At 45.5% G+C, this 20697-nt stretch overlaps 2 protein-coding genes across 3 annotated transcripts in view; one reads left to right on the plus strand and one right to left on the minus strand.

Annotated features, from left to right (window-relative positions):
* Positions 1–20004, minus strand: Dnttip1 (deoxynucleotidyltransferase terminal interacting protein 1). Of its 2 annotated transcripts, none has more exons than XM_051186543.1 (13): positions 19856–20004; positions 19250–19320; positions 18560–18656; positions 12750–12848; positions 10316–10384; positions 10118–10171; positions 9815–9873; positions 8681–8726; positions 6083–6141; positions 5929–5989; positions 1795–1866; positions 465–520; positions 1–363 (listed from the first exon to the last, which is right to left on the minus strand). In XM_051186543.1, exons 1-13 carry the CDS (start codon positions 19958–19960, stop codon positions 225–227), a joined length of 987 nt encoding a protein of 328 aa, XP_051042500.1. In that variant the 5' UTR covers positions 19961–20004; the 3' UTR covers positions 1–224. The 2 variants fall into 2 exon arrangements, with proteins under 2 accessions (XP_051042500.1, XP_051042499.1); XM_051186542.1 differs by having other exon boundaries at positions 8681–8729.
* Wfdc3 (WAP four-disulfide core domain 3) overlaps positions 18543–20697 on the plus strand; it is an 18521-nt gene continuing 16366 nt past the window's right edge. Inside the window, exons 1-2 of the mRNA XM_051188794.1 lie at positions 18543–18609; positions 19719–20199. Coding sequence (XP_051044751.1) covers positions 18543–18609; positions 19719–20199 — 548 coding nt within the window. The remainder of the gene's footprint in view (positions 18610–19718; positions 20200–20697) is intronic.

Genomic DNA, 20697 nt, shown 5'->3' on the forward strand with positions numbered 1-20697 from the left:
TGTGTTTATTACAAACTGTTTAATTGCTTCTTAGTCCAACAACTTTAAAAACACAGAACCACATGCCAGTCTGGGTGCTCTTCATCGAGTCACTACAAACCAGCTCATGTACAGCTTAATGCTGCTAAGATCCAATTAGACCCAATCCCCAGGATGGCCTCAGCCGGTTGGGGAAGGAGGGTCTTGGAGGCAGGCTGCCAAGTGCAGTGGCCAGAACACCTGGCTCAGGTCTGGGGTGGCGCTTCAGCAGCGCGATGCTCATTTTCTGTCCGTAGTGTCTCCATGTACTTCCGCATCTTCTCAACCATCCAGGATGGCAGGACAAAAGATTTCAGCTCCTCCAACTTCAGGTCCAAGCATCCTCTGGGGGAGACAGTGTAGGGGTGTTAGAGGGAGGGTGATGGCTGCATCCCTGTGCCTACTGAGGCAGATGGGAGGGTATGGAGGGACTCCTTTTGTTTTACCTGTAATCGTCGCTGGCAGCCAAGTCTCGGATGTCCTCCTCAATGAGAAGGTAGGCCTGGAGGCAAGGGGGAGTGATTAAGGCCTGAGTCACTTCACAATCAGAAACACTTTTAATGTGTAAGGCCTGCTACTAACAGACTCAGGGTGCAGTTTACAGATTACCTGGCAAGGGTACGGAAGAAAGCACGGAGGGATGGCGCCTTGAGAGTGTCTTTACTCAAACAAACTTTACAGGGGGAGAAGCAGATACCAGTAACTAAGGAAAGAAAGTTGCTCAGGCTTTCCCTGAATGGCCCTGCCTCCTCAGCCTCCTGAGTAGCTGGATTTCAAGCATGTGTCATGGAGCCTGACTTTGGCGATTAACTCATTTATGGCTTTTATACACACACACACCCCTACCTTGTTGTGGTTTATAACAAAATGGTAAGAGCTAGCAGGAAGTGGTGTGTAGAAGTCAGCAGCGCTGCTATGCTACGCAGAGCTGTGGCACTGAGTTCTCCCAGGTCTGGACAGTGCCACAGTCTTGGGTCCTTGAGCTCACATACATTATCTGTTTTTGTTTCTGTAGCTGGGACTGGCCTTGAACTCATTGCAGTACTCTTGCTTTATCCTTGAAAGAGCTGGGATATGAATAACCCATACACAGGCACAACACCTTCTCTCACACACACACCCACTCTAGGCAAGCATTCTAACCCTGAGCTATATCCCCAGCAGTCTGCCTCATCTCCTTTAATTGCTTTTCTGAGATATAATTTCATGTAGCACAGGCTAGCTGTAAAACTTGTCAGACAATGGAGGCTGACTTTAAACTCCTGATTCTGCCTCTACCTCTCAAGAGTTGGTACACTACTTCTGGCCCTTTGGAAAAAACAAACAAAAACCTATTTTAAAAAAATGAGACAAAGCCTGGCAGTGGTGGCACAGGTCTTTAATCCCAGCACTTGGGAGAAACAGGCAGGCAGATCTCTGGGTTTGAGGCCAGCCTGGTCTACAGAGTGAGTCCCAGGATAGCCAGGGCTACACAGAGAAACCCTTTTTCAAAAAACAAAAACAAAGTCATATAAACTGCCTTTCCTATGGGCATCTGATATGACGGAATTCCATCTTGCAGGAATAGGTGGGCAGGTGAGAAGGGAGAGGGAGCCCTAGGAACAGGACTCAGTCTGCTCTTCAGCATGGAGAACAGCTCTCACAGATCTCCCTTCCCATATTTTTGGTGCTTAGGGAGTCTATGAAATTTGGAGACAAGCTGTGGCCAAGACCTGGCCTCGTGGTCCCTGGGTTGGGTGGGGGTTTGGTAGTGGTACATTTGACAACAGTGCTTACCATCTTCCCTCCTGTTGCCCGCATATGATGCTGCTCAGCTAGCCAGTGCTTGTCCTGAGGATCTGCTGCATACTGTGAGGAATAAAGTTAGTGGGGGGACACGTTAGCTTAATGGCAAGGGTTCTGTTCTTGGTCTGTCACCAGTTAACAACGGGCTGTCTTAATTAGGGTTTTACTGCTGTGAAGAGACACCATGACCACGGCAGCTCTCATAAACAAAATATTCAATTGGGATGGCTCACTTATAGTTTAAAGGCTCAGTCCATTATTATGATGGAGAGCATGGCAGAATGCAGGCAGATGTAGTACTGGAGCTGAGAGTAGGAAGTTGACTGATAGTCACACCGAGGAAAGCTTGAGCAAGAGACCCACAGCGACACACTTCCTCCAACAAGGCCACACCTCCTAATAGCGCCTTCCCTGTGGGGGCCATTTTCTTTCAAACCACTACAGGGTCCCTGTCCTAGACAGATATGTATGTCCAAGGGCTCTAGGATCTCTACGAGTGTAGGCTGAGTCAAGCCAAGAAATCCAGGGACTGCAAACTAGTTACCAGATATTGGGTAAGTGTCTACTTTCCCTTAAGTCCCTGAGGTAGTTTAAATATCATGGGCCCCCACAGAGGGAGTGGCACTATTGGGAGGTGTGGCTTTATTGCAGTATTGCAGATGACTTCCCATTGTGTGGGTCAAGATGCAGGAATCTCAGCCCCTTCAGCACCATGTGTGCATGCCACTTTGTTGCACCATGGGAAAATGGACTAAACCTCTGAAAATGTAAACCACCCCAATTCAATGTTTTCCTTTATAAGAATTGCTATGGTTATGGTGCCTTTTCACAGCAATAGAAACCCTAAGATAGTTCCCTTTCTTAAAATATAGCATCCCTGGAAACAAGAGCCTGTTTAAAATGATTACAAGTGCCTTATGATGATGTATCACTGTGTAGCCCAGGTTGGGATTAACTCTGGATCTCCTTGTCTCTGCCACTGAGTACTGGGACTATGAGCATGTGCTAATACCTGATAGGACTTTATTTCCTAAAACAAAAGTCAGGAATAGCTTCATGTAAACCACTTGCTTCTGGAGTTCGACAAGACAAATAAGGTTTCAGTTAAACTTCTTACTATTTTGTAGATGACAGAAGTCTGGGTGGTAACTTCCTCCAGACTCAAGTCCCCTCATTTGTGAAATGGGATGGAGAGTAGGACAACTAGGCATGGTTGTCTTAGTCAGGGTGAAGAGACACCACGACCATGGCAACTCTCTCTCTCACTCACTCACCCTTCCTTCCTTCCTTTTTTTTTTTTTTTTTTTTTTTTTTTTTTTTTTTGGTTTTTCGAGAGACAGGGTTTCTCTGTATTGCTTTGCAGGCCATCCTGGAACTAGCTCTGTAGACCAGGCTGGACTAAAGGCATGTGCTACCATGCCCAGCAGACCATGGCAACTCTTTATAAAGGAAAATATTTAATTGGGGTTTCCCGACAGCTCAGAAATTCAGTCTTTTATCCATTTAGTCATGGTGGGAAGTAAGGCAGCAGGCAGGCAGACATGGTGCTAGAGCTGACAGTCCTTATATCTTCACTCAAAGGCAACAGGAAGTGAACTGTCTCACTGGGCGTGGCTTGAGCATAAACAAAACCTCAAAGGGACACATTTCCTCCAACAAAGCTACACCTCTTAATAGTGATACTTCCTTTGGGGCCCATTTTCTTTCAAATTATCACAACCATTGTGCTTGCCTGTAGTCCTAGAACTTGCAAAGTAGAGGCAAGAGGATCAGGAGTTCAAGGTGGCCTTCAACTTTAAAGTGAATTAAGGTCAGCCTGGGCTAACTAAGACCTTATCAAAGTCTCAAGAGAGAGCCAGTATTTATTTTACAGTGTTCCCCCCCCCCCAGACAGTTTCTCTGGGTAGCTGTGGCTGTCCTAGAACTTGCTTTGTAGACTCATGTATATCTGCCTTCAGGAATTAAAATTAAAGGTGTGTGTTACCATACCTGGCTTCTTTAAAAAAAAAACACAAGGTTCTTCTTAGGAACAAATGATGGTGCAAAGTGGTAAATGCAGTGTGTGACACACAAATGCTCGAAGCCAGCTGTCATAAAATGGGCAGGCTGTTTAAATGGAGAAGTGGTGATCCCAAATGAGTGGCTGCTTGGAGGCAGCATGTTGCTAGATGGCCCAGGTTAGCCTGGCCAGGAATTTATGGCAATTCTTTTGCCTCTGCCTCTAAAGTGTTGGGTTACAGGGGCCTGTCATATGTGCTAGGCAAGTGCTCTACCACCGAGTCATCCCTCTGTTATGACTTTGTGGATTGTGGAGACAAGGTCTCATATGTAGGTCAGCTTAATCTCTGACTTGTGATTTCTGCCCATGACCATACCTGGCACAAACAAGGTTACTCTCCTTTGAGTTTTAAAATAATTTCTCACTTCCTAAGATTTATAGTAAAAAATTAAAGGATGTGATTGCTGACCCAGAAATCCCACTTATGGGTATTCATTTTTCACAATCGTTTAGGTATATAAACAAGGGCATTTGTTGGGGCAGTTTTTATCAGCAAAAGATTGGAAGGAAATATCCACCAATAAGGAAGAGTTTGCTGGGCATGGTGGCACAGGCCTATAATCCTAGTACTTGGGAGATGGAGGCAGGAGGATCTGGATTGAGTTAGAAAACAGCCTGGACAATAGGAGACCGTCTTGAAAAACAATCCTATCAATTCTATACAGTTGTTAAAAGATGAGGGAGAGCTCTTCTTGCAGTATAGATAATTGACAACAGGTCTTTCTGTAAAAATACCAGTCAGTTGCCAGGGGGCAGCAGCACATGCCTTTAATTCCGGTATTCCAGGCAGGTGGCTCTTTGTGAATTTGAGGCCAGCCTGGCTTACAGAGTGAGTTCTAGGGCAGCCAAACCTACACAGAGACACCTTGCCTCAAAAACCAAAATACCCCACTCCCCCCACCCCCAAATCAGCCAGTCATCAGGAAGCAGAGGCAGGAGAATGTTTGTAAATTAGAGGCCAGCCTGGTGATTTACATAGTGAGCTCCAGGACAGCCAGAACTACATAGAGAAGCCCTGCTTCAGAACACAAAACAAATAAAAGAACACCCCCCCCCCCCATATAGCTTGGGGTGGCCTCCAATTCATTATGTAGCTAAGGGTGTCCTGATGTTCCTGCTGCCTCTTCCTAAGGGCTGGGATGATAGGTCCACGTGGCCATTTTCTTGTTCCCTTTTCTGAGACAGGGCCACCACCTTGGTTCTATTCCATTCACTGCTTTATGTCTAGCATTCTGAGTGTTAACTATTTAATAAGCACTCAATACATACTTGTCCAATGGCAGAGCATAATCTTAAACTCCTGATCCTCTGGCCTCTATCTCCTATATGCTAGGATTACAGGTGTGTATCATCATACCAGGTGAAACGGGGGGGGGGGGGGGGTCTACAATTCTGACTAAAAAACTAGCCAGGTGGTGGTACATGCCTTTAATCTCAGCACTCAGGAGGCAGAGGCAGGTGGATCTCTGTGAATTTTAGGCCAGCCTGGTCTACAGAGTGAGTTCCAGGACAGACTGTAAAGCTACAGAGAAACCTTGTCTCGAAAACAACAACATAAAGCAAAACTAAAAGCAGGGCCAGACATAGTTTTGCATGCCTTTAGTCCTAGCACTCAAACAGTAGAGGCAGAAGGAGCTCTGAATTTGAGCCTAGCCTGGTCTACAGAGCCAGTGCCAGGACAGTGAGGTCTACACAGAGAAAACCTATCTTAAAAAACAAAACAAAACAAAGCCCCACCAAAAACTAAAAGCAGAAAAGAGGTTGGGCAGGGTGGATCGTGCCTGTGTTCCTAGCCTTAGCTCAACAGTGGAGGTGAATTACAGACATACACCACTGCATGTGGCTACACTACCACTTTAGGGACAATCCCATGAATCAGGCAAATGGAGCTCTCCAAACTGGGCTTGGTACAGCTGGGCAAAAGGTACAGGAGGTATCTAAAGGGAACTACCTAGATGTTCTGACCACCAGGTCAGTGTATGTTCATGATTCTCTGTGCCTTGCAGTTTATAAGCCATCTACAACCATGCAGTGGTGTATCTCCATCCTTTCCAGCATTCACCTACCTTAAAGAGGTGTGGGTGCTTGATGTAGATTCTCCCTCTGGTGCCTCCCATCCCTAAGGCCCTGGAAAATGAAAGATGAGCAGCAGGTGCAGATTCTGTTAGTGGGTCCTTGAGCTAGCCCCCTCCCCATCAGTACTAAGGGTCTTAAACTTACTTGTTGGCTCGAGACCCCAAAACAAAGGTGGTGGATTCATTCAGCCGAGCTGGGTCCCACTGAAAGAAACAGGTCAGGGAGGGAGGTTTAATGTGCTATGCAGGGGAGCGCCACTCCACCCATCCTTTCCTCCTCCCTCCTTATCCACTATTCAACCATTTACGCAGGAAATAGAGTACTTATGACATGTTAGACCCTTGCTAGACAGTGATAGAGAGATGAGTTAAGATACAAACTGTCAGCTGGGCGGTGGTGGCTCACACCTTTGATCTCAGCTCTTGGGAGGCAGAGGCAGGTGGAGCTCTGTGAGTCCGAGGGCAGCCTGGTTAACAGAGCAAGTTCCAGGACAGGCTCCAAAGCTATGGAGAAACTCTGTCTCAAAGATACAGACTGTCAGCCATGAGTCCCAGACACACATACTGAAGGGACACTACCTGATGAGGCCATGTCATGGCTGGGTGCAGGGCATGAGAGGTGTCAAAAGGGATGGGTGGAATATCCAGAAAGCCTTTCTTGAAGAGATAATCCCTGAAATTACTTCTGAAAGGGTGAGTGGAAATCAGAGCATCCTAGACAGAGTGATACATATAAAGCCTGATGAGTACTGATTTGGAACACTGGAGAAACTATGTAATTTCTATGTTGCTGAAGGAGAGGGGGAGTGAGAAGCAACCGTGGAGGCTGGAGAGAGAAGCAGAGAACTGGAGCCCCGAGGCCACATTGATGGGTTTGATCATACGATCCAGACCAGAGAGAACCACTAAAGCTTCTGCTGGGAGGGAGAGCCTGGTGCACTTTAATGACAGTTTTCTCTTTCAGCAATGCGGATGATGGACAGGAACCATAGTACACAGGATAAGGCTTGCATGGTTGCAAAGAGGTGAGGGAAGACAACAGGCAACGATGGCTAAGGGAATAGGAAACAAGATCTGAAGAGTGGGCTGGGGTGTAACTTAGCAGAGACCTTTGCCTAGCTACCAAGGCCCTGTGTTCAAACCCCAGCAGTTCTAGGGATGCCTACTGTATGTGTCATGCTGAGGAAGAGCTCCTCTTAGGACCAAGAGGGGACTTGGAAAGAACAGAAAGATTCAGGAGCATGTAGGATCACCAGCTCTACTTTTAGAGTTCTAGACACTCTTGAAGATTTTAGAAGAAAACTCATGACAACCATAGGGAAGAGGGCTCGATGAGCTGGCTGTGTTGGCTAGTTAAAAATCAACTTGACATAGGACAGAGTCATTTGGTTAGAAGGACTCCTGACTGAGAAACCACCCATATCTGTCTGTTTATAGAGCATTTTCTTCATTTATGTGGGAGGGCCCAGCCCACTGTGGGTGCTGCTGTTCCTGAGCAGGCTGACAGGCATGGTGGCTTATGCCTTTATCCAGTGTGGTGGTGGCACATGCCTTTAATCCCAGAACTCAGGAGGCAGAAGTAGGAGGACCTCTGTGAGTTTGAGGCTAGCCTAGTCTACAAAGTGAGTTACAGGACAGGCTCCAAAGCTACACAGAGAAAATCTGTCTTGACAAACAAACAAAAAAGAATTCTGATCATAAAAGCAATTGCAAAAATATCCTGGAGGTGGCCAGGCTAAAGGTGTCACCAGATTTGGGTTGGAGATTTGACTCTATCACTGACTAGCTGTATACTGGACAAGCTGTAAGTTCATTGGGAGCATGAGAGATACTATTCCAGGAAACAAGATCACTTCTGCCCACAGGGTTCACAGGAAAGGAAGCTCAGGTCCAGAACAGGAGCATAATCCGTATCTCATAATAACCATCAAAGAGACTAGGCCAGATAGCAGACAAAAGAGATTCACTTATGAAGTACTAAGTATTAGTGGCTACCATTAAGTCTCAACCCTCTCATGTAAAGACTTAGATTTTGCCCTTGAACTTGCAGTGATCTGCCTGCCTCTGCCTCCCAAGTGCTGGGATTATAGACAGGCAGCACTGTGTTGTGACTTTTAAATCAAACCCTGGGCCCCATTCCTGTCAGGCCTCCGGCCCAGCTTTTTAGTTTCCATCTAATTCCAATAAAGAGAGAAGTCACTGCCATCTGCAGGAAAATGCAGATCATCACATTAAATGAAGTCAGTCTCAGTTTTCTTATGTGCAATTCCTAGATTTTATGTAAATACATACAATCACATATGTATAAATAACATAAATGTAGAAGAGAAACTGCTTAGGGGAACAAAGGGGACCAATGAGAGGGCTAAGACAGAGAAAGGGGAAGTAGCAGATATGGACAGGGATGTGTTCACAGTATATCACACAATGTACAATGAGAAAAAAATAGAGCAGAACAAAAGATAACTATTATTCTTTTCTTTTTTTTGCCATGCTAGGGATTAAACCTAGGGACTTCCATATTCCAGGCAAGTGTTTTATTACCAAGCTATCCCAAGCCAAACTCCTTATTTTGCTTCTAATTCCAGTTCCCCCTTGGAATACTGTCTGGAGGCCAAGGTGACAAAAGGCAGAGATGGGAAAGATGGTTCTGAAATGGTGTGAGCACATCATGGATCATCTCTGACCTCTTTACCCCACAGGGCCCAGAGCCTTGGCCACCGTCACATTCATACAAACATACCTTGGGGCCTTCTCGGCGAATTGGTTCACAGGATTTTGGTTTCCATCTGCTTAGAAGGAAAGAAGACAGGTGAATTCTCCAAGGATGGAGGGAGGGGCAGAGTCTGGAACTAAGTTTACTAGGGGTGATGATGGCACACTGTTTTCTGAAATATAGAGGGAAAAAAGCCTGGACCAGAAACCATTTTAGAACCTAGTGATGGGCAAGTCCAAGAATCTCCAAGTTGCAGCTATTTCATCTGTCACAAGGAGATAAGGGCACAGCAGCTGCCCTGCCCACCTTGTGTTTATGAGGAATGGAAATGCTTGGTCTGCTTAGTGAGTTCCAGGTCAGAAAAGGGACACCGAGTAAGACCCTTTCCCCAAGACAGGAAAAAGGATTCAGGAAGGATACTGTAAACTCAGACTCACAACACTAGGGATGAACCTATGCATCCATCGGTTGGATGATGGCGTTAAGTAACGGCAAATTCATCACTTGTAACAAATGTGCCACTCTGGTGTCAGGTGTTGCTAACAGGGAGTCTGTGCACATGTAGGGGGAAGGGAGGGTTTCAGATAGTTCTGTAACTTCTGATGTATCAATATGTCCTATAAATAGATTTAAAAGTGCTCTTTGATAATGACTACTCTGTAGAAGTGTTTTGCATTTTAATAATTGTATGGCTTTTTGTGAGTGTCTCCTGTAGCTCCGGCTGGCCTTTAAGTCACCATGTGGCTGAGGATGACCCCTGATCATCCTGCTTTCACTCCCTAAGTACAGGGATCTCAGGAGTCTACTACCATGCCCTCCCTACTAGAGCATATGACTTTTTTTTTTTTTTGAATCTGCTAATTGCCCTGTTCTTTAGAGACTAGCTGGAAGCTGGTACTTAGACCAACTCTAAACATTCAAGTATGAACCAGGTCTGGTGTGTAATCAAGCTACAACTGTTCTGGGTTTTGTAAAAGCAGCCTAAAACAACTCCATCCCTTCCCTAACCTATACTCACACCTATACTGGGCAAGCCTCTCCCACAGTAGCTTAGGACAATGGACCTGCGCCCACCACTTTCACTTCTGTCCTCTTCCCACTCATGGTCATTCCTGCCCTCGGTTCCCTTCAGCTCTTATAGCACTGGTGGCCCCTACTCACACCATGCCAGCAGCTGCCCGGTCATTTGACAGGACGTGTCCAGGAGGTCGACCTTTCCTCTGCACAAAGAAGAACTGTTAGAGCCCTGACCATGGGGAGCATCCCTGCTCTAGTGTGCTGGGGCTAGATCAGTTAGTGGAATTATCCAGAAAGACCAAATGATCTTGTGAGTGCCCCGGAAAGCAACAGTGATTCTCTCCTTGCCACCCCATGCCTAGAGAAGCCCAAAGGTAATGAAAGCCCTTAGGAACAGAGGGGCCCTTTCCCAGCTGAAAACTCCCAACAGGGGACACGCTTACTTACCTTTTTGGGAATGGGGCTTCCTCGGTGGGACTCCTCTTCTGCTTGTCGGCCACGCTGAAGGAAACAAATGGGAAGGGAGTCAGTGCCTAGGAGCTGCAGTTTTATAGGACAACAGTAAGCAGGGCCCCTAGGCTCCACCTGCCTCCCACCTGACTACTTCCCAGCCACCCGAAGGCCTTAGGGCATAATGATTCTGACCTTGATTCCTGGAAGTTCATGGGTCAATCTGGGTATTACTTTTTCTCCATCTGAAAAGAGTAGCTTTGCCTGAAAGGGAAAGACCAGTGTTGCCAGTCATTAGTTTGGTAGGGAAGTGGAGCATTTTGTAAACACGGCTTAAGAATGGGTCAACTATCCCATCATCAACACAAAGGCATGGACACTCACATTTATGTTCAAAGATGAATAAGCCAGAGAGGCATTAGTACATGTGTCCATTTATAAAAGTGGATATGAAGCCAGGCATTGGTGGTGCACACTTTTAATCCCAGCACTTGGGAGGCAGAGGCAGGCGAATCTCTGTGAGTTCGAGGCCAGCCTGGTCTACACAGCTAGTTCTAGGACAGCCAGGGCTACACAGAGAAACCCTGTCTTGAATAACCAAACCAAACAAAACAAAAAACAAAAACAAAAACAAAAACCAAGTGGCTATGGAACATTCTGTTTCTGCTTTTTGAGCATGGAGGAAAGGGAAAGGACTCGGTGAGACACTTACACTTATTACCCTCTTTTTGTCATGATCATGGTTGGAGAGCTAGTAAACAGAGGCTGGAGTGTGCTTAGTGTACATGAAGCGCTGAACCTGATCTGAAGCACAACAGCCAGCACTTGCTGCCCAGTCTGATGATCTGAGTGAGTTCCATGCTCAGGACTTACTGGAGGAAGGAAGAACTGATGGGAGATGTCATTCTGTAAATATGTTTCTCATACTGGTTAATGAATAAAACACTGTTGGCCAATAGGAAAGGAAGATAGGAGGGACTAGGAGACAAGGAGGAAAGAGGAAGTAGTAAGGAGGAGTCAACATGGAGAGACAGGAGAACAGAACCCCCCAACCCCCCCCTACCCCCGCTCTCCGGTAAGATAAGAGCACGTGGAAATACATAGATTAACAGAAATGGGTTAATAATTAAGACGGAGCTAGCTGATAAGAAACTAGTACCCGGCCAACAGCATTATATCTAATACAGAGTCTCTGTGCATTAATTGGGGCTGGTGTGGTGGCGGGACAGACCAGCGGCGGGCAGAAAAACCTACTCCTTACAAAGAACTTCAGAAAATTGTCTCCTGACTCTAGATACTTGCCATCCATAGAATACACACATGCACATGTGTACAGACACACACACACACACACACACACACACACACACACACAGAGAGTAGAGGGATTTGAGAACTATGTTCAGCTCAACATTATGAAAATACTATTAGCAAATGTCTGTTGTTAGCAACTGTTACTATGAGCAACTGCTCATATATGACACTTCTTCCTGGAGTAAAGAAGATGGCTTCTCAGGAATTGGGTAGCTTAAACATCAGTCTCTACCCTGCCTGCAGGGTAGAGCAGTATCCTTTGAGAGCTAAGGTTCAGGCAATGGCTTTGCTCCTTTCAGAGGCTTGAGTAGCTTGTCTCTCATAGTCAAGCAAAGCATAGTTAATGGATTCACAGTCAGGAAAAGAATGTGGTTGATGCTGACAGTCCCTATTAATAGCAGCAGCTGACACAGACCAACAGGTTCTCTAGTGTCTTGGGATGCAGTCATTTATAGAACTGATGTCAAATCTCCAATCACACCTGAGATACAGGAAGGCAAAAAGGGTGTTAGGTCCCACAACCCCTAAGGGTTACGACTGCTTGAAGGGGATCCACCAACCACTTGTAGAGGTGAGGCGCATCACAAATTACAATTTGTTTTCCTGGCTTGCCTTTTTAAAATGTGACAAAATTTTATTTATTTAGTTATTGTGCACATGTATGTGTGTGGACACTCATATGTAGGTCAGAACAACTTCTAGGAGTGGGTTCTGGGGACTTTAACTCAGGTCATCATGTGTGGGGCAAGCATCTTACTGGCCCTGCTTTTTACATTTTTTTTCTCTAGGTTTATTGTGACAAAGCTGAAAAACAGATGTTACATACATGAGGTGGTATAATGTATTGATCTGATGCATGTGTGAAATGATTATCACAGCTTTAAAGCATCACCATGCACAGCTGCCGCTGTGTGCATGTACATGTGTGTACACTTAGGAACTACCTTCTTAGCAGACATCAAGTAAACAAGAATCAACAACTATTGTCATTATTCCAAATATCAGATCCCAGAATGAACCCACCCTGTAACTGTCAGCTTTTTTAGCTTCCCAGATAACCACCATTTCATTCTAAGCTTCTGTGAGTTTGCTAAGCGTTTTTTTTGTTTTTTTTTGTTTTTTTCCCCCCACCTGTCAAACAGGAACAAACAAAACAGTCCTTACGGAGCCCCAAGATGCACCTGTCCTGGCACCTGGCACATACTTAAGCTACTTTTCTTTCCGCTCTGCCAGCAACTGCCCTACACCTCCCGGAGGTAGGTGGCACTTTTCTCAGCTGACTCAGTGGCTGAGCCTTTTGTCCCCTGGCCCTCACCTGCTCCAGGCAGCTGCGGCAGGCCTCCTGAATCAACTGCTCTGCGTCCACTTCTTCCCCGACATTGTCTCGGACGTTCAGTGCTGCCTTCTGGAAGAACTAGGGGAGGACACAAGGTCAGAAGTCTCGCCAGTCTGCATTAACTGAAGGGAGTATGTGTAATAATAATAATAATAAGAAAGAATGCTGTAGCTGAAGCAAATGGGCCAATGTAGGCCAAAAACATCAAGACAATGGGAAGTCATGACTGGATTTTCATTATCAGCAACACCAACAGACAGAGGCTAAGCAGGGCAGAAGCCTCCTCTGCTGGGTAAAAGGGAGAGTGTGATTCTAAAAATACCAAGGAACGACATGATGAGGCCCCAAACACCTGAGAGGTGTCTGGGAACACATTTATTTAAGTTGGATCTAGGAGATACCTCAGTGGGTTAACATACATAATAAACTTTTAAAAAACACCCAAATTAAAAACAAAACAAAACAAAATGCCCAAATTGTATCTCTAAGAGAAAGTATGGTTCTCTCTCTCAGATATAGGTACATTATGGAAACTACAAACAATACTCCTCCTGTGGGAGACAACTATGAGGATGCATTGCCACTTTACATTTATCAAGTTCAATGCCTCTGTTTATCCTAAAAACCAGGGAGAGCACAGTGTGGTGGTGCACACCTTTAGTCCCAGCACTTGGGAAGCAGAAGTGGGTCTCTTGAGTTCCAAGCACCCCGGTCTACATAGTGAGTTCCAAGATAGCCAGACTATGTAGAGAAACCTTGTCTCAAAACAACAAACAAACAAAGCCAGGGAGAGCACATGAAATGATCGCACATAGCATCACTGTTCTGGAGCGCAATCTTCTTTCCCTAGCACTCCTTAATTCCTCTTGAGGAACTGACCCCTCAGAAACCCTCCAAGTGAATAAAGATGTAAATGTACTGTAAATGCACATCTTTATTCACTTGGAGGGTTTCAAAATTACATTATTATTTATGTATTTATTTAGTTTGCATGTGGAGGTCAGAGGACAGCTTGTGGGAGTTGGTACTTTCCTTCCCCAATGTGGGTCTTGAACTCAGGTCTTCAGGCAAATGTCTTTACCTGCTGAGGCCTCTCATTAGACCATCTTCTAGGAACTATCTAATTGAGTTCTGGTATACCGATGAAAGAGACTACTCTGTAACTATAAGGAAGAATTGGGCTGAGCTATTGTGTGATGATCTGGGGATACTGCCAACATCTATTAAGTGAAGTCAGTTAAGATGAGAAGGCTGTATGCAAGGGGCACAGCTGGAAGACTGCACAGCCACTATTGGAAGTGTCACTCTCAGTGACTCTTAGCTTTCATTTCAAAGCATTTACATTATTTTGTGAGGAATACTTTCTATTTTGCTTTTAACATTTAAAAATTAGTACTATTGTGTATGTGTGAGAGTATGCTGGTGCCATAGCATGTATAGAGGTCAGAGGGTAATTCTGTGGAGCTGGTGCTTTCCTCCTGCCTGTGGTTTCTGGGATCCAACTCTAGGGTGTCAGGCTTCAGGACACGTGCCTTACCCACTGAGCTGCCTCATTGGCCTGTTTTCTGTTTTTAGAACAAGGCATCAATCACACCACCCAGGCTGACCTCCAACATGATATGTAGTTGAGGACATGCCTGAACTCCTTATCGCCTTGTCTGTACCTTCCAAGAGTTAAAATTACATCCAGATGTGGTATGTGCATATCTGGCTTTACAGAATATGTTATCAAAAATTTGAAATAGAAAAGTTGAATTGCCCAATGAACATCTAGTACCCTCCACATACACAGTTCAAAGTCTTACCATGTTGTTTTACTATATATCTACTCATTCTTCCACTCATCTATCCATCAATGTTATTAAATATTAATTTTTTTGTAGTGCTTAGGTGCAAGTCCAGGGTCAGTGTATACTAGGTAGGCTGAGCCACACTGCTAACCATTTATATGTACATACATATAGTATGTGTGTATGCACGTGGGTACACATGTCATGGCATGCTTGTAGAGGTCAAGGAGAACCTGCAAAGTTGGGTCTTTCCTTGTATCGTATGTGTTCTGGGAATTATATTCAGGTTATCAGGCTTGGCAGCAAGTACCTGCTGAGCCACCTGGATGGCCACAGACTTTCAATGTTTGAGACAGTCTTAGTAGGTAACTCAGGTTGGCCTTGAACTAATTATCCCTCTGCTTCCACCTCCTGAGTACAGGGATTACAGGCATGCACTTCCATGCCAGGTCTGATATTATTATATTAAATATTCTATGTTATTAGAATACCCGTTTAAAAATTCTAAAAATTTTAGATTTGTACGTTGTGTATGAGTGTTTGCCTGCATAGATGTCTGTGCACCACATGTGCCTGGTGCCTGAGGGGTCAGAAGACATAACTGGAGCTGTAAGATGTTAGCCACCATGTGAGTGCTGGGACCTGAATCTGACCCTGAACCCAGGCCTTCTGCAAGAGCAACAAGTACTCTCTCCAGCCTTGACCTTTTTTTTTTTTTTTTTTTTTTTTATTATCTTAAAATGATTATTTTATTTCAAAGGTACCTCTGCCAGCTGTGTGGAGGGTAGGTTTAAAGAAGGAACAGTTCTATCTGGACAATAGCAGGAGCCTGGGTGAGAACATGGGATATTTGGGAGTAGACCACTATCTATGGAAGATGAAACAGAAGGCAGGTTTCTAGTGGACCATCCAAAACTGAGCTCTGATCCCCAGTTTGTCCTCCCCAAAGTAAGCCAAAAACAGCTGTTTTCATAGCTGCCCCCGACAAATCACTCTGTGAACATAGTCATGGATGTAAAAGCACATAAACTCCTCTACTGCTAAGGCCCAACCACTATCATCTCTTGCTTTGATTATTTTAGTTTCCTAACTGGTCCTCTGGTAGTCTATTCTATTGCTATGTGATAGCAATACTTTTTAAAAATCAAAACATATTATTTATGTATTTATTTCTCCATATGTATGTGCTTTCATTATGTAGCCCTGGCTCATCTGGAACTTGCTATGTACACCAGGCTGACCTTGAACAGAGATCTGCCTCTGCCTTCCAAGGGTTGGGATTAAATGTATGTGCATGCCACCAAGCCTGGTTTATAAAATTATTTTTAATTATGCGTATGTGTTTGCATGTGCTTGCAGAAGCCAGAGATGCTACATCCCCTAGAGCTAGAATTACAGACAGATGTAAGCACCTGACCTTGATGCTGAGAATCAAACTAGGGTTCTCCATACAAAGCCAGTATGTACTCCTAACTCCAGCCCCTACCTTAAAAACAAACCAACCAACCAGTGATTCTTTTAAAGCATTAACAGGTTGAAATAGGAGGATCATGGGTTTGAGGCTATCCTGGGTTATATAGTGGATTCTAAGCTTTTGAGCTACCCTGAAAGACCTGACTTTAAAAACAAAACCAATCAAACAAAAACTGTCAGGGGCTGGAGAGATGGCTCAGGGGTTAAGAGCACTGGCTGCTCTTCTAGAGGACCTGGGTTTAGTTCTTAGGATCTACATGGTGGCTCACAACCACCTGTAAAACTCCAGCCCTAGGGGATTCAACACCCTTTTCTGACCTCTGTGTGCATCAGGCACACACATGGTATACATCTATCTACACATGAAGGCAGAACACTCATACACATAAAAAAGAAACTAACAAACAAAACCCCAAACAAAAAACAAAAGCCTGGGCCCCACAAACAACAAAAACCCAGCAGAAAATCTGAAACATCCAGAAAACAAAAACCCAAAGTGAATACAAAAACAAAACAAACCCAAAAAACATTGTCAGGCGGTGGTGGTGCATGCCTTTAATCCCAGCACTTCGGAGGCAGAGAGCATCATGGTCTACAGAGCTAATTCCAGGACAGCCAAAGCTGTTACACAGAGAAACCCTGTCTTGAAAAACAAAACAAACAAACAAACAAACAAAAAATCCCAAAATGGTTTCAAAGTTTTTACATGATCTTCAGTTATTTCTTTTTTATGAAGCTTGCATTATTCTGATACCAAAGCAGGATAAAGAAAATTATAGGCCAAGCTCCTTAATGAACACAGAAAAATTCTCAACAGTATACTTGCAAACTGATTTCAAGAAAACATGATAAAATCATTCATCATGAATAAGCTGGCTTTACTCCAGATATGCAGAGATGGTTCAACATTTGCAAAATCAATAATGTAACTGATTACATAATAGACTCAGGTCAGAAATCACATGATCATCTTATTAGATCCTGAGAAGGCTTCTGACAAAACATTGCTTTGTGATAAAGGTCCTGAAACTTGGAGAGGGAATGTATCTCAATATAACCAAAGCAACAGATGACAGACTACAGCCAACGTTAAATAGGGAAAATTCAAAACTGAAACCAGGAACAAGATAGGGTGTCCACTCTGTCCATTCTTTTTCTTTCCTTTGAGACAGGGACTCTCTGTGTAGCCCTGGTTGTCCTGGAACTGGCTTTGTAGACCAGTCTGTCGAACTCAAGAGATCGCCTGAAGTGCTAGGATCAAAGGAAGGCGTGCACCACCATGGCTGGTTCACTTTATACTCTATTCATCAGTAAAGTCTTAGCTACAGCAGTCAGACATTAGAAACAAAAAAGAATACAAACAAAGGAAGAAGCCAAAGTATCCTTACTTGCAGATAATATTCGTCACATCAGAAAACTATTAGAATTGATAAGCATTTTCAACAAAATGGCAGGATACAAAATCAACATACAAAAGCTTATAGCCTTCCTATACACTGATAGTAAACAGGCTGAGGATGAACTCAGAGAAATAATTCTACTCAAAATTATTTCAAAACAAACATTCCAATAAGCCTGTCTGTAACAAAAACCTTAGAGCAATGGAGGAAACTGATGAAGATGCTACATGATGGAAGGACACCTTCCTTCATGCTTATGGATTGGAAAAAGCAATACTGTGGAAATGGCGTAACCAAAAGCAATCCCCATTAAAGTGCACAAAAGTGTTTGTAATAACAAGCCCCCCCCCATCACCTCTTCTTTTCCCTCCTTCCCTAACATTTGTTTATTATTTGTTTCATAAACTGCTGTTCACAATCATGCTTGGCAATATGCTAATCATGGATTACTATTTTTTTTCCCAGTACTTAGGATCAAAAAAAGTATTACTCCCAAGCAGTGGGAAAAAAATACTGGGGTATATATTCAGATTTGAAACCTTGAGTTATCTCTCTGTAGCATGAATGAAGAGAAACTGGTGACAGGTGGAAAGATCAGCCTGTCTAGATGTCTTCCTTCATTTCCACCCCCCTTTTCTTTTCTATCTTTCTTTCTTGTTTTGAGATAGGGTCTCACTATACAGTTCTCACTATGTAGATCATGCTGGCCAAGATCTGCATGCTTCTTCCTTCTGGATGCTGGGATTAAAGTCAGGTGTCACCTTTTTCTTTTTAACCCCCCCCTCCCCAGCAAATATTTTTAAATGTATGCATCTGGGGAATATGTACTCTGTGTATATACCTGCAGAGGCCAGAAGGTGGCACTGGATCTTAGACCTGGAATTAAAGATAGCTGGCAGTTCTAGGAACTAAAGCTGAGTACTCCGCAAGAGCAGCAAGCACTACTAACCGTTGAGCTACTTTGCCAGCCTCCATTCCTTTTCTCCTCCACCACGGGGGTCTTACTATGTTGTCCCAGCTGGCTGTCAACTGCCTCAGCCTCCTGAGCAGTTGGGTCCACCACTGAGCCTGGCCGTACTGTTTTAGTAGTGCTGTGAGCTTTAATCACCATGCTTGCACCTCTCACCTTCATGTACTTGTTGAAGACACTCTGGATCTCCTCATTGATGCTCGGCTGCAAGACAGCACGGAGGAGATCCATAGAGATGGCTGGATCTGTGAAACTGCATTCAGGGGGGAGACAGAGTCAGGGGAGTGTCCCAAACATACTCCCCAGATTGTCCAGCACTACTGGATAGAACAGACCACAGAAACATGTCATTTTATTTCAACATAACTCTTTCTGTGGAGTGAGAGCCACCTGCCTCTGCCAAGTGCTGTGATTAATAAATGATTATCGATAGCCCAGGCCAGAGATACAACTAGAATTCCAAAGGCCCATCCTGGGTTCTTTCCCTTCCTTAGGCTGGACATTTAGCTAGTAGCCCCACATCACTGCTGAGAAAACAGAGGCTAAGAGAAATTAAGGGATCATCCAAAGTTAATAATCATCAGAGTCTGCACTACAAAGGTGGTCTGAATCTTGGTTTCACATTCTCCCAATCACAGACACGATAAACGTGAGAGATGGTAGTAGACTGAAAACCGTCCCTGTTTTTCTTTTGGAAGTGGAGCTGACTTAAGGTCACAGGAAGAACCCACTCAAGTCCTCTTTCTGCAGGTTGCTGATCCCAGACTCCTACAGCGGGGTTCCCAAAGCACTCACTCAAGTCCACATAACGGGATGGATCTAAGTCTCACCCAAGGCCAGCCTTACCTTGTGGTCATCTGAGAGCGGCGGCCCCTTCGCTGCACCTGCCGGTGTTTTATCATTATGTTCCAAGGGTTCTGTGGGGACCAAGTGGGCGAATGTCACCGAAACCGCTCATAGTGGGGACCAGGAGAAAGTGGGGATAAAGCTAAACCTAGACGTTCTTGCTTCTCACTTCTCCCGCCTTGGGGTGAAGGGGAAATCAGTGGCTGGAAGACCCTGTCAGGGTGGAGGACCTGGGGAACATGTTCTCTGCCTCAAACGCCCAAAGCTCGCTTTTTCTGGAAGGGCAACAAGAAGAGCAGCAGTGTTTACCGAGGGTCTGCTCTGGCGGGTGGTGATGTTAGGGCTCTACCCGCCTTTATCAGCCCATCCCACCACAACTCCATCAAGCTGTTCATTTCACAGAAGAGAAACCTGGCGCTCAGAGGTTGTCACATTAGGCCCACGTCACCTAGCTAGGATCTGAATCCAGGGTCGTCGCACGGAGAAAACGGCACCCCCAGGGCCGCACAGCCGCCGCGTTCTCTTGCCCGCGGGCCCGGAGCCCGGGAGCCCGAGAGCCCGAGGCCCTGCCCGGCCCGAGCCCCGGCCTCGCCCGGGCGCCCTCACCGTGAGAACCGGCTGCCCCGCCGCGCCCGCGTCGCCCAACTCCAGGCCGCCTCGTTCTGCCACGCCGGGGCCCCGCGGCTGCTCGGTGTCGCCAGTCGCCCCCATGGCGCCCCCGGCCCACAACAACCTCAGCTCGACTCAGCCACCGGAAAGCGGCGCCGTGACGTCACGGGAGCGTCCCGGCCACCCGGCCGGAAGCGCGACGCGGGTGCGCCGAGCAGTTGCTATGGGAACCGAACTGCCGCCTGGGAGCCGCGTCTAGGTGGATTTCCGGATCTCGGGCGTGCGGACGAGGTTGGGGCTTCCAAACCCCTGGAAGACGACGGCTGGGGACCGAGTGGAGTGTGGGTGCTCGGGGACCATTCGATCAAGGGACGAGTGCGGGTGTGAGGGCCTCAGAGCATAGACTGCAGCCGGGGAGCAAAGGGTTTTGGATGGCGGCTGTCCGAAGTTCAGTCTTGAAAACTGCAGGAAAATCTGATAAATTGCTACATGGGCCCAGAATTGGAGCGGTCCTACTCAGGAACCGGGAAAGCCAAGAAAAGGAGGACTGCTTGTGCCATTCCAAAGACCCACTAGCCTTTAGGGTCTGCCTCTTGTGTCTGAAGGCATCAGAATGAAGGTTGAGTTTTGGCTTTTGAACTAGAACTGTTCCAGAGAGCTGGCTTTCCTCCCCCTAGATAATCATCTAGGTTTAGGTTGGGGATGAAGGGTTTAGCAACTGTGGCGTTCACAAGAGCCACGCTTAGCACCGTCTCAGAGGCAAGCGGTGTCTGTGAAGAATTTGATTTATTTATTTATTTATGGGTGATTGATAACGTTATACTTCGTAGGTTACAGTA

The sequence above is a fragment of the Phodopus roborovskii genome, unplaced genomic scaffold, assembly GCF_943737965.1.
Source record: "Phodopus roborovskii unplaced genomic scaffold, PHOROB, whole genome shotgun sequence".
Lineage (NCBI taxonomy): Eukaryota > Metazoa > Chordata > Mammalia > Rodentia > Cricetidae > Phodopus > Phodopus roborovskii.

Excerpts from the sequence above, each read along its gene's own strand:
- Dnttip1 (XM_051186542.1), bottom strand. The coding sequence starts at position 19,960 with ATGGGGGCGACTGGCGACACCGAGCAGCCGCGGGGCCCCGGCGTGGCA. Across the intron at positions 10,385-12,749 it reads GCCGCAGCTGCCTGGAGCAG|GCAAAGCTACTCTTTTCAGA; the intron begins GTGAGGGCCAGG and ends TTTCCCTTTCAG. Across the intron at positions 521-1,794 it reads GGGCAACAGGAGGGAAGATG|GCCTACCTTCTCATTGAGGA; the intron begins GTAAGCACTGTT and ends CCTTGCCTCCAG.